This window comes from Phyllostomus discolor, chromosome 5 (assembly GCF_004126475.2).
Source record: "Phyllostomus discolor isolate MPI-MPIP mPhyDis1 chromosome 5, mPhyDis1.pri.v3, whole genome shotgun sequence".
In the NCBI taxonomy this organism is placed as follows: Eukaryota; Metazoa; Chordata; class Mammalia; order Chiroptera; family Phyllostomidae; genus Phyllostomus; species Phyllostomus discolor.
The window spans coordinates 110,609,003-110,622,660 of NC_040907.2; the positions used below are offsets into that span (position 1 = coordinate 110,609,003).

General features: G+C 37.5%; 1 protein-coding gene across 1 annotated transcript in view; it reads left to right on the forward strand.

Moving 5' to 3' along the window:
- Positions 1-2,337, forward strand: part of GLUD1 (glutamate dehydrogenase 1) — a 37,542-nt gene extending 35,205 nt beyond the window's left edge. Inside the window, exon 12 of the mRNA XM_028511643.1 lies at positions 984-2,337. Within this exon, the coding sequence (XP_028367444.1) occupies positions 984-1,103 (120 nt within the window). The 3' untranslated portion in view covers positions 1,104-2,337. The remainder of the gene's footprint in view (positions 1-983) is intronic.
- The last annotated feature ends 11,321 nt before the right edge of the window (positions 2,338-13,658 follow it).

A 13,658-nucleotide genomic window follows, 5' to 3' on the forward strand; every position in this document is an offset into this window, starting at 1 on the left:
CACATGCTGTTTGTGTTTCTGCTAGTGACATGAAGGGCAGCCCATCTTCTTAGCCACCAGATTTTGTATGCAAAAGCACAGATTATGATTGCATGTGCAGCAATGGAAAACCACTGTCTGTTTACATGTCCCTTGTGTGTGTGTAGCAAAATACATGCTTTTTCAGTCTTAGATGATGAGCAGTCTTTTTAGGATCTTTGTTGTGTTCACCAGGCATATGGAAATAAATAATAATACCAAGTTAGGAGGGGGTGATGTTTGGTAGTTAGCTAAATATGAAGTAGTCAACCAAAGTGGGCTGCAACTCAGTATACACTCCATTATAGCTATAGGGAGCTACCTCACAATAGAATTGGATATAAATAAAAGGTTTTTTGACCACTAGATCCTTATTTCAAGTCCTTACACACAGTTTAAATCTAGTTTTCTTAATTTCTTTTGGAATTCAAATTCTACGCACTTTGCTTTAAGTTGAAATAGCACAAACAGATATTAAGAAGGTATTTGTTGTTGTTAACCTTTTGAGATGTAATTTACATACCCAATTAAATGTTACCCTTTTAAAGTGTACAGTTTAGCAGCCTTGAATACACTCACTCACCTGTGTAGCCATCACTGCTAACTCCAGAACATTTTCCTCACCTCCTCCTTGGTTTGTTTAAATTATCACAAAGTGTATCAAGTGAATTCACTCCACATAACAGATTGTCTAAAGCACATAGAGACAGCCCATACCTAAAATTTTAAACAGCAACTTCTTCCTGCTACCTAGATAGTGGTTTATTTAATTCCAGAGAATTGTCCTCTATTTCCTAAGTAGTTTCCTTGGCTTCCAAAGTCCTGCACTGAATGTTGGCAAGTAACTTGTCCCTGGCCCATATGTGCTTGTGTGTGTGTGTTCATGGCCTGGATGCTCGAGTTGGGGTGGTATTCACTGGGTTTGTTTGTTTGTTTGTTTGTTTGTTTTTTCTATTTCATTTCAGCAAATCATGCGCACAGCCATGAAGTATAACCTGGGATTGGACCTGAGAACAGCTGCCTATGTCAATGCCATTGAGAAAGTCTTCAGGGTGTACAATGAAGCCGGTGTGACCTTCACATAGATGGATTGTAGCTGACTTCTTCACTGCCCTCTTCCCCTCTTCATCTGTAGACCTATCACAAGTTTACATGTAACCACAGAGATCTCTTTCTCTCATTACTTATCAAGATAATGTACACCATTCTCAACAAGTCAATCCAAATAAGCCCCTTAAGAAAAAAGAAATTAAGGTTAGGGAATTATGTACAAAGCTGCCAATAAATGCCAGAGAGACATTTGGGTATTTTGCCTTTAAATAAAAAGTCTCTCTGTCTGGCTACACTGCCTTGCTTCACAGCTGCTTCCCCACTGTGCTTTGGCCAGGAAAGCACCTATAGTCAAAGAGTGGTCAGCAGCTTGTTGCTTCAGCCCTGGACAAGTCTGAGACGTGCTGTAACTTTGACAGGTTTAAGAAGCAGGTTTGTGGCACTTTCAGGAGATAGCATGGTCCTCAAGTGAGTCATTGGCATTTTATATCAGCAAAAAAACTCTATAGATTGCAAACAAAAATAAAAGCTGTTTCTCTATTCTTTTAGATTAAATTAAGTACATTCTGTTGTAATAAAATTGCCTTTAATCACTTAATAAGCCTAACCATGACTCAAGCAGTGAATGCCTATAAACATAATGAATGAAAAAAGCTAGTATTTTTATAACATAAGACAATATCATTTATAGCTTATCAATAGTATATTGTCCAGCAAAACAAAAAGGCCAGTGGCAAATTAAGTTATCTTCATACGTAATCATTGAATAGCAAATGATGGAAGCTATTTTTGTTAAGACTGTTGGAATTTACTAACCGCAATTATGACATATAGTCCAAAGAATGCAGTAACCTCATCATCATGTTAATTGTTCTCTTTTGAAAATCTGTGTTGACTGATCACACAATGATTCAAATAGAGTGTCCCAGGAAAAAAAACACTTGGGCTCCCTCTTTGGAATCTGACTGGCGTCTCTGAGTGTTGCCCTTAATGGCCCCACTTGTCCCAACTTTGTGTCTTTGCTCAGGGGCCTCACATTATACACACAGCTTCATTAGCAGCAGCCTGAAAACAACCTGGGCCAGAGTGTTGTATTTTGCCAGGGCCTTTTGAATAGTAGCGTCCCAATGAAGTGCTAAGATATTATTTATGTAAGAATGAGCTTTTTTCTTTAACAATTAATACCCTATCAGAAATTTCTAACTACTTTGTAACTGCATGACTTAACCTGGTGATAAAAGCAGTTATTAAAAGTCTACCTTTTCCAAAGCTTATGTTTCTTTTCTGTTTTTATATTTAATAGTGTCTCTTAGTAGATGATAAAAATACAATTGGGTTTCAGACATTTTCGAGACAACCACCTGTATAATATTAATTTTGACTATGTATTGTGAGCAAACAAACTCTATTCTTGAATTCTTCTATGTTTCATTCTATTGAACAGTATAAATGACTATTAGAGAAGAGTTTCTATGAGGAAAAGTTTCTAGTGCTTAAAGCTGATATACTAAATTTTTTTAGTACCTTTTTTTAAAATCCTCACCCAAGGACTTTTAAAGAGAGGGGAAGGGAGGAGAGGGGGAGAGAGAAACACTGACGTGAGAAAGAAGCATCAATTGGTTGCCACAACCCAGGTGTGTGCCCTGACTAGGAATCAAACTTGCAATTTTTTGGTTGCCTGATGACACTCCAACCAACTGAGCCATCCTGGCCAGGACAGCAGTGCCTTTTTTTCAAATGAAGGAAAGTTTCGTCGATTAGGGTTTTGTTTTTAATCATTTAGCCATAGACTATCAAATTAAGACAGAATACTAACCAAAATCAGCAGAAATAGATTCCACCAACTACTTAGCTGCCAATCTGGAGTGTAATTTTCAGGTCAGGTGGATTTTGTTTTGTCCTGACTAGGTGGTAGATAAACAAATCCCGTGGACAGTGAACCCTTCCCAAGCTGCCGGTGTCTACTTGCACTCTAGATAGAGCACTGAAGTATGTTGGGGAGAAAGAGGTATGAAAACAAGTTTCAGAATAGAACAATACTGGATAGGAGTAGTAGATTCAGATCATGTGGTAAGCAGGATGCTAAGTCTTAGTCTTGGCCTTTGGCTTACATACTGAGAGTAGTTAGGATATTTTAAAGGATTTGATAAAGGTTGATGTGTGTTATTGATACTAATGTTAGAAAAGTGGTAATGGCCATGCTAGGTATTTCTAGACAACATAGCACTAGTATCACCTTTCATTTCTGGAGCTTTGAGTTAGAAGATTCTGGTCCAATTACTTTAACCGTTGCCTCATGGACCCCTATACTAGAATGTGTTTTACCCTGATAGATGAAGTTTAGGGAAATGAGAAGTGAAAGCTTCATTTTTTTTTTTTTTAATTTAAGCAATGCTTCTGGCAATTCAATTACTAGGATGTGTGATTTACTTTTAAAAAATAAATAAAGCCTGGCATTTTAACTTAGAAGTTTTAAGTAAATTCCCTGGCAGGCTTTTTGAGCCCTGCTATGCATGAAGGCAGTCAGAGCATGGCACATAAGCTACATCTGTTCACCTTGCACAGAAATCTCTGTGGAACTTTTTCTTTTTTTTTTTTTTGCTTTGAAATAACATGGGTATTATTTTTTTATTCCTTCATTGATAATTGGTATTGGCTTCTTTGTTTTTATTTTTCTGTCAATGTTTACACAGTTTAGGTGGTTTCTGAACCTCAGCAGCATTGACATTTTAGACCAGGTAACTGTGTTCTGGAGACTATCCTGTGATTTGCAGGATGTTTAACACCCCTCAGTGATGACTGTCAAATGTATTCAGTCAAGTACAGCATAGAGAAAACAGTCAATAATAGAATAAGTATGTATGGTGCCAGATGAGTACTAGAGTTATCAGGGAGAGCACTTCATAAGTCATATAATTGTCTGACCACTATGCTGTACACCTGAAACATGTAATCTCTAATGCCAACTGGAATTGGAAAAGATTTTGATGGATTCAGGTAACCAAATGTCCCCTGAGGGGCAAACTCACTCCCTATTGAGAATTACTGGTATAGAGGCAAGTAGTTCTTAACTGTGAACAATAGCCTGTCCCCTCTAATTCATATACCCACCTCAAAGGCAACCACTTCCACCAGTTTAAAATGTTTTTATTCTATTCAGATCCTTTGGCCATTTTTAGTAGGTTATTATTTTTATTGAGTTGTGAGAGTTCTTTATGTAGTCTGGATATGTGATTCATAATTTACAAATGTTTTTCTCTCATTCTATTGGTTTGTCTTTTCATTTGATGATTTTCTTTGACACAACAGTCATTTTTATAGTGTTCAATATATTTTTTCTTTTGTTGCTATGCTTTGGGTGTCATATCTAAAAAGTCATTGTCTAATCCAAAGTCACACCAATCCTATTCAAACTCTTTCAAAAGGAGATGAGGGAACACTTCCTAACACTGCCTATGAGACCAGTGTTACCCTGATACCAAAGCCAGACAAAGGCATCACAAGAAAAGAAAGCTGCATATCAACATTCCTTATGAATATAGACATAAAAATACTTAATACTAACAAAATCCAACAGCATATAAGTATTTCACATCTTGACCTGGTAGGATTTATCCCAGGAATGCAAGGGTGGTACTTCAACGTAAAGAAAGGCAATGTAATACATACCACTAATAGAATGGAGGGGGGCAGGAATCATCTAATCATCTCAATAGATGTAGAAAATAGTGTTTGGCAAAATTCAAGATCCTTTCACAATAAAACCACAGATATAGAAGGAACTTCTTAAATGTAATAAAGGGCATTTACAAAAATCCACAGCAAATTTACTCATTGGTAAAAAAAATAGAATGCTTCCCCTTAGGAGTAATAAGATAAGGATTCTTGTTTTCACCACTGTTATTTGACATTTTAGTGTGAATCCTAGCCACAGCAAGAAAAAAAAAAATTACAGGTATCTGAATTGGAGAGTAAGTGAAACCATGTTTAAAAATGACATGAGTCTATATATTTAAAAATCCCATAGATTACATACATAAAACTTACTAGGGCTAATAAATTAAGCAAAGTTACAGTGTACAAGATCAATATACAAAAAACAGTTGCTTTTCTACAAAACAATCTGTAGAGGAAATTAATTCTATTTACAGTAGCATCCAAAAGAATAAAATATTTAAGAATTTTAAGCAAGGAGGTGAAAGCCTTCCACACTGAAAACTACAAAACATTGTTTAAAAGAAAGGATACCTATATGGTAAAATCACATGTTCCTACATTAAAAATGCTAATGTTAAGATGACATTACTCAGAAATCTAGATACAAAATTGTAATTCAAAATTTCTGTCAAAATTCCAATGGCCTTTTTTGCAAAGATAGAAAATCTGATCCTAAAATTAGCATGAAATTGCAAGAGGCCCCAAGTAACCAAAATACTGAAAAATAAACTTAGAAATCTCATCCAATTTCAAAACTTAATGCAAAAGCTACAATAAATAAAACTGGTTGGTACTGGCATACAAACAGACTGATGGAATAGGATTGAGAGTCCAAAACATCTATGATCAATTGATTTTAAACCTGGGTGCCAGCACCATTAAGGTTGTCTTAACAAAATACCACAAAATTGAGGGTGTAAGCCCTGGCTGGCATAGCTCAGTGGATTGAGCTCAGGCTGCGAACTAAGATGTTGCAGGTTCGATTCCCAGTCAGGATACATGTCTGGGTTGCAGGCCATGACGCCCAGCAACCACACATTGATGTTTCTCTCTCTATCTCCCTCCCTTCCCTGTCTAAAAAAAGATAAATAAAATCTTTAAAAAAAAAATTGAGGGTGTAAAACAATGGAACTTTATTGTCTCACAGTTTGGGAGGCTATCAATTGGTAACTGAAGAGCCATGCTCCCTCTGAAACCTGTAGGGGAAAATTTCTCACCTTTCCTAGCTTCCAGTGGTAGCTATCAATCCTTGGCATTCCTAGGCTTACAGATGAATCCCTCCAATCTCTTCCTCTTTCAGTTCATGGCCACCATCCCTCTGTGTGTTTGTCCTATTGAAACAAAGTGATTGGATTAAGGGGTCACTATACTCCAGCATGACATCTAAAGTAGTTCTGTAATGACCCTATTTCCAAATAAGGTTACATTCTGAGATTCTGGGGCTTAGGCCTTTAGTGTATCTTTTCAGGAGACACTTTACACATAACACTTCAATGATAAAGAATAGTCGCTTCAACAAAAGGCACTGGCACAACTGGGTATCCACAAAGAAATTAATTTTGACATCCTCCTCCCTCATACAAAAATTAGCTCAAAATGGATCAAAGACCTCAAAATAAGAGAAAACTAATAGAAGAAAACATAGGGGTAAATCTTAATGGCCTTGGATTTGGTAATGGATTCTTAGATTTGACATTAAAAGCAAAAATAATAAAAAATTAGAATCTATGAAAAGGAAAATCTTTTGCTCATCAAAGGACATTATTAAGGACATAAAAAGATAATCTCTAGTATAGAAGAAAATATGCACAAATTATGAATATGACAGATTTAACATCCCTTTAAAGAGCTCTTAAAACAATAACAAAGAGACAAACACCCACTTAAAAATGGCAAAGCATTTGAATAAACATTTCTCCAAAGAAGACAAATTTTCTAACCACACGAAAGGTTATTCTACATTAAGGAAATGCCAATCAGAACAATAATGAACTATTTCACATCCACTAGGATAACTTTAATTTTAAAAATCATAAAATGGGTTGATATGGATGTACAGAATTAGGACCCCTTGTATATTGCTGGTGGGATTGTAAAATGGTACAGCCGCTGTGGACAAGTTTGTCAGTTCCTGAAAATGTTAAACAGAATTACCATATGACCTCACAATTCCAACCCTCGGCAGACACACAACAGAAATGTAAACATACATCCACATAAAAACTTTTACCTGAATGTATACAGCAGCATTATTCATAGTAACCAAAGGATGGAAACGCAAAATGCCCAACAACAGATGAATGGATCAATTGTGTGTACATACAAACTAATAGTATTCAGCCATAAACAGGAAAGAAATACTGATCCATGCTACAACTTGGATGAACCTCAAAAACATTATGCTAAATTAGAGAAGCCAGACATAAAGGGTCACATAATTGTGTGATTATTTTAATACAATATATCCAGAGCAGGTAAATCCATAGACACAGAAAGCAGATTAGTGGTTACCAAGAGAGTGAGGAAGTGGATGGGGAGTGAATACTTAATAGGTATGGAGTGTTTTACTGAGGTGGTGACAAAGTTTTGAAACTAGAGAGAAGTGATGGCTGCACAACATTGTGAATACACTAAGTATCACTGAATTGTGTGCTTTGAAATGATTATTTGTAATGTAAATTTCACTTCAACTAAAATAATGGGGGAAAAAACAACCAACTTCAATCACCATCGAGGGAAACTAGTTGTATATTGACCAAAGTTTATGAGAAAACAAGTGTACACAGCAATTTTACACTGTAAGCGGAATGGAGATGGGTTCTGCTCTAAGGCCACCCTCTCCTGGAAAGCCTAGGGTAGACAGAGCAATGTTCTCAGGGAGTTGCAGGAACCTGGGGATGTTTGGGCCTTTACAACCCTGTAGTAGGTCATGAAGCTGTGGGACAGACCAAGGCCTATGTCCTGCAGGTCTCCCCTGAGGACAGCAGGGTCAGCAGTATGGAGTGGTGGTCCCACAGCTTAAGTGTATTGTGCCAGTAAAAGGTGAGGAGGCTGGGATAGCTGGGTACAGAACTCAGACCTGACAGTCTTGTTTCCTCAGGACTTAGAAGTCATCCCACTGTCTTCTGTCCTCTGGTTTCTGATGAGAAGTCACCTGTTAATCTTACTGAGACACTCTTTTATGTAATGGCTTGTTTTTCTCTCTCTGTTTCGGGATTCTTTCTTTGTCTTTCAAAAATTTGATTAGGATTATACCTACTTGGATTATACCTACTTGGAGCTTCTTAGAAGTATAGATTAATGTTTGTCATCAAATTTGTTGTTTTCAGCTATTATTTCTTCAAATAATCTTTCCACCTTCTTTTCTTTTTTCCTTTTATACTCCCATTATGCATAAGGTAGTACTCTTGGCAGTTACCCACAGGTCTGTAAGTCTCTGTCCTCTTTTTTTTTCTTTCTGTTCCTCAGATTGAATAATCTCATTTGATTTATCTTCACTGATAAAGTTCACTGATTCTTTCATGTGCCTGCTCAAATCTGATGTTGAGACCCTCTAATGAAAAATTTTTAAGTATTTTTTATTGATTATGCTATTAGTTTTCCCAATTTTTCCCCCTTTATTTCTCCTCCTGTCTGCTCCCCAACCCTCCAGCATTCCCTCACCTCTTAGTTCATGTCCATGGGTTGTATATATAAGTTCTTTGAGTTCTCTGTTTCCTATACCATTTTTTTATCTCTCCCCATCTATTTTATGCCCACTAATTATGCTTCTTCTGTGTGCCTCCCCCCCATTCCTCCCTTCCCCTTCCCCACTGAAATCCCTCCATATGGTGTCCATTTCTCTGATTCTGTTCCCGTTCTAGTTGTTTGCTTAGTTTTTGTTTTTGTTGTTTTTATTTTCTTTTAGGTTCATTTGTTGAAAGTTGTGAGTTTGCTGTCATTTTATTGTTCATATTTTTTATCTTCTTTTTCTTAGATAAGTCCCTTTAACATTTCATATAATAATGGCTCGGTGATGATGAACTCCTTTTAATTTTCTCTTATCTGGGAAGCACTTTATCCACCCTTCCATTCTAAATGAAAGCTTTGCTAGATAGAGCAATCTTGGATGTAGGTCTTTGCCTTTCATGACTTGGAATACTTCTTTCCAGCCCCTTCTTGCCTGCAAGATTTCTTTTGAGAAATCAGCTGATTGTCTTATGGGAACTTCTTTGTAGGTAACTCTCTTTTCCTCTTGCGTCTCTTAGGATTCTCTCTTTATATTTAATCTTAGGTAACTTAATGATGATGGGCCTTCATGTGTTCCTCTTTGGGTACAACTTCTTTGGGACTCTCCGGGCTTCCTGAACTTCCTGGAAGTCTATTTCCTTCACCAGATTGGGGAAGTTTTCCTTCATTATGTGTTCAAATAAGTTTTCAATTTCTTGCTGTTGTTCTTCTCCCTCTGGCACCCCTATAATTCAGGTATTGGAATGTTTCAGGTTGTTTTAGAGGTTCCTTAAATCTCTCTTCACTTTTTTGAATTCTTGTTTCTTCATTCTGTTCTGGTCAGATGTTTATTTTTCCCTTTTGTTCCAAGTTGTTGCTTTGAGTCCTGGTTTCCTTCCTGTCACTGTTGGTTTCCTGAATATTTTGCTTTACTTCATTTTGGGTATATTTCATTTGTTCTTTCATTTTTCAACCAAGCTCAGTCAGTTCTGTGAGCATTTTGATTACCAGGGCTTTAAATTCTCCATCAGATAGGTTGTCTATCTCCTCATCGCTTAGCTCTCTTTCTGAAGTTTTGCTCTGTTCTTTCATTTGGGCCATATTTCTTTGTCTTGGTGCACCTGTTAAGGTGTAAGGGGACGGGGCCTTAGGTATTCACCAGGGCAGGGCAACCCTCCTTGCTTTGCTGCAGAGATGCCTGTTGGGGGAGGGGCCAAAGAGGGAACAATGCAGCTCACCTGCTTGTCTCTAGCGCACTTTCCAACAAACTCTTGTGTGAGACTGGGAGTTTCTCCCACCTGAGCAACGGCCATAGTTCACAGTCCACACTGAGTCTCAATTTTGCCTTCAGCAGCCCCACCCTCATGGTCTGCCACCTTGCCATGGGTTCTTACCAGTCTGGTTGTTCTGATTGACTTTTTCTTTAATTCCTTGGTTGTTGGAGTTCCATGCAGTTTGATTTTCTGGTACTTCTCGTTGTTTATAGATTTTAGATTGGTTGTTATCCTCCTTTTGTTTGTGCAAAGAAGCAAAGGGTTTCTACCTACATCTCCATCTTGGCCAAAACTCTCAAAAATCTTTATTTTGTTCTTTATTACAATGTATTTGTATTCTCTATTTGGTATCAATCTTGTATTTCCTTTAATTCTTTGGATGTGCTTTCCTTTAACCCTGTTTATGTTTAAAATATAGGGTAGGACAAAAGTAAATTTACAGTTGTGAGTATGTAAAACAGTTTATTCTTATATTATTTATTAATGATTGTATTATTTATCATAAAAACAACTGTTAACCTACTTTTACCCCACCCTGTAGTTGATTTAAAGTTTTTGTCTAGTTGGACCATTTCTAGTTCCTTTCGGACATAATTCCATTTCTCCCTTTTAAATTGGTTATAATTTTTTTTTTTTGCTGAAAATAGGACATGGGAAATAACATAATATGGCAACTCTGGAAATCAGATTCCACACCCCTCCCCCCAGATTTGTTGTTGTTGCTGTGAATTTAGTGACCTTTCTGAGCTAATTCTATAGTATGTTTTGTTGTGTATGGCCACTGAACTTTGACTTAGTTTGCTTACTGGTCAGCTGATGATTGGACAGAGACTTCTTGAAGTACCTCAAACCAGTACGTCCACACGTTTGTGAAGGGATTTTGTGCACATTTTGGGCCTCACTTTCAACACTCAGCCAAGCAGTTAACATTTTTTCCTGTGTTTTCACTCCCTGTTTGCACAGAGCCTCAAGATTATTCGGAGATAAGTGTTTTGAGTCTTCTCAGGTCCTTTACTGAGCACCTGCACAGTCAGTCTTATGGACATGGCCTTCTAGATTCCCAGAAATATGTTGGAATTTTCAAAGACTCTGTGGACATTTTATTCCCAGTTTTCCTTTTAAGCTTTTTGGTTAGCCTATTGTTTGCCCAAACTCTTATCCAGCACCTCAAGTAACCACCAACTTAAAAAATGCCTCTATATATTTTATGATAGCCCTAGGGAAAAGATTTTCAGCATTAGTTGAGCTACTAGTCAGAAAAAATAAAGGCAGCCTTGCAGTGGGGTGTTTTCCTAGGAACCACCAGTCAAATCAGATAATGACAGTTCTCTGAGAGTGAGACTTTGAAGGAACTCTAGAGTTCTGCTCTTTCCAGTAACATCTAGGCTGTGGGTTTTCAAGGCTACAGTGGAGCTGGAGAAGGGGGTTCAGGGAGAGATGAGAACAGAGTGCAACAAGTTAAAAACATCACAAAACCTTGCTGTTCTTAACAAGATTTTATTTTTAATATGTTTTACATAAATGCTCCATTGATTGCCATAAGGCTTTGGTTAATTTCCAGAGTTCTGAAAAAAGTTCAATCTGATGATTTTTACCACTTTTCTCATTACTTCTATGGGAGAGAGAATTTTTGAAGGTTCTCTCTCCACCATTTCCTCTGGCCTCAGTTTCTCTTGCTTTTCATAACACATTCAGAGTTTGTCTAAGGGCGACAGTATGCCCCTCATCACACAACATGCACAGTTAAAGAAAAACGAGAGAAGGAAGTACTTTTTCCGTAGCAGCATGTTGCAAGGTGAAGTTAAGGGAACATGGACCATGTTTCTCCAACTTTGTGGCCAAGGACCATTTTGGGGGGTTTTTTGGTTTGTTTCTTTCTTAATCTAATTCATTGTGGTATGTGGTCCTGCCTCGTATGACTAGTTCATGTACAACTTGCCATGCAAGTTCACCAACCTGAGCTGGTCTATACCCTGTTCAAGAAGAATTCACCAACCAATCACACCTCTTGAGGTCCAGGCAATGTCTAAGTATCTAAATGCTGTTTATTTACTTACCTTGTTGTTAATGACAACAAAGTTTGCAAACCAGGAAACTTTGAGTAGCAGCACTTATGTAGAAAAAAACCCTGAATAAACTAGTAGGTGCCCTCCATGACCACATTTTAAAATAAATCTGTATTGGTTTTCTCTTAAATTCAAGCATATAGAAATATGTAATGTAGAAATTAAAGATTCCATTTTGTCACAGACACACAGATGATGAGCACTATTAATATGTTTGATATGCGTATATATGTATATATACACTACCATTTTTCGATTTTATATAATTATGTATTTGCTTTGTAAAAAAACTTATTCTACATAAATATTTTACATCTTATTACTTGACATGTTTCCATATGATATTGGTACATTTCCTCATTTTTAACAGCCATGGAGTATTCATTTCAGATATATGCAATCCCTGTTGGTGGCCATGTAAACACAGGTCCCAGTTTCAAGCTAAGGCATTATAACAAATTAGAAGTAGTATGTGTCATCTCTATATTGTACCTCAAACTTAATAAGCAGAGCAAAATTTGTCCTCCAAGTGATTTATGATTAGCATTTTAGGGTGTTTCCAATCTCTTGCTGTTACAGACATGCCACAATTAATCTGTGTTTTTGCCCATGGTTAATCTGCGCATTCACTGTTGAGGCATCTGCATGTACCTGTGCACACCTCAAAAGTAAAGCCTGGTAAGAGAAATTGCCATCCAAAGAGACTGTTCCAGTTTTCACTGCCACCAGCAATGTTCTCATCCTTTTGAGAATGGGTTCAGATTTAGGGAATTCACAAGTCATCAGAAACCAAACCCAGCTACACGGTGCAGATCTAGCCAAACAAGTGGCAGGTGTCCCAAGCCAGAACATTAGATTCCTGGGCTTCAGAAACTTGTGAAGCCAATTCTAAAAGAAAGCCAGAAATATGGTAAGCAACTAACTCGTTCCTTAAAACACCTTTTCTTCTAATTTCTGCTAACAACAAATTACTTTCAGCAAGATAAATAAGCAATGCCATATCTTTACAAATCATTTCCTTTTTAAAAATCCAAATGTTGCCCTGGCTGGCGTAGCTCAGTGGATTGAGCGCAGGCTGCGAACCAAAGTGTCTCAGGTTCAATTCCCAGCCAGGGCACATGCCAGGGTTGCAGGCCATGGCCCCCAGCAACCGCACATTCCTGTTTCTCTCTCTCTCTCTTTCTCCCTCCCTTCCCTCTCTAAAAATAAATAAATAAATCTTTTTAAAAAATCCAAATGTTAAGCTAAATGCTACTTAAACATATGTTTAACCTTTATGGTACTGACTCACTTGTGGCAGGAAGGAGAAAAGGCTGAGTATCCTTGCCCATCACCACAAATTAAGCCTAACACAAGTGTCAGTGGGGAGCTTGGACAGTGGATTCGACAGCCAATGAGCCATGGATTCAGTTCCTCCTTGACTTGATTTTGTGACTGACCTGCAGAAATGCTTCTCTGAAGCCTCTTTCAGAACATGAAGCATCCCTAACTGTCTGACCTGTCCAGCTAACTTCTCAATCAAGTTGGTCTGTTATTTTCCTGAATCCTGTAAGAACATTTCAAGGAAAACCCAAAGAACATATAAACTGAATTATGGTCCTCCCTTGGGGTGACCTGAAGCACTGAGGTGTCTGAAAGCTACATATAGTTTCTGGGAAAATAATCTTTTAAGAAATGTAGCACATACACTAACAATTCTTAAAGAGGTCCTTGCTGAGAGAAATAGCCACTCTCTGACCCCTAGCAGGTATCAACGTGTGACAACAGGTGATAGAACATACACAGTGCTTCCATCCAAGTAGGAATAAATCCAGGGCTCAGTGTA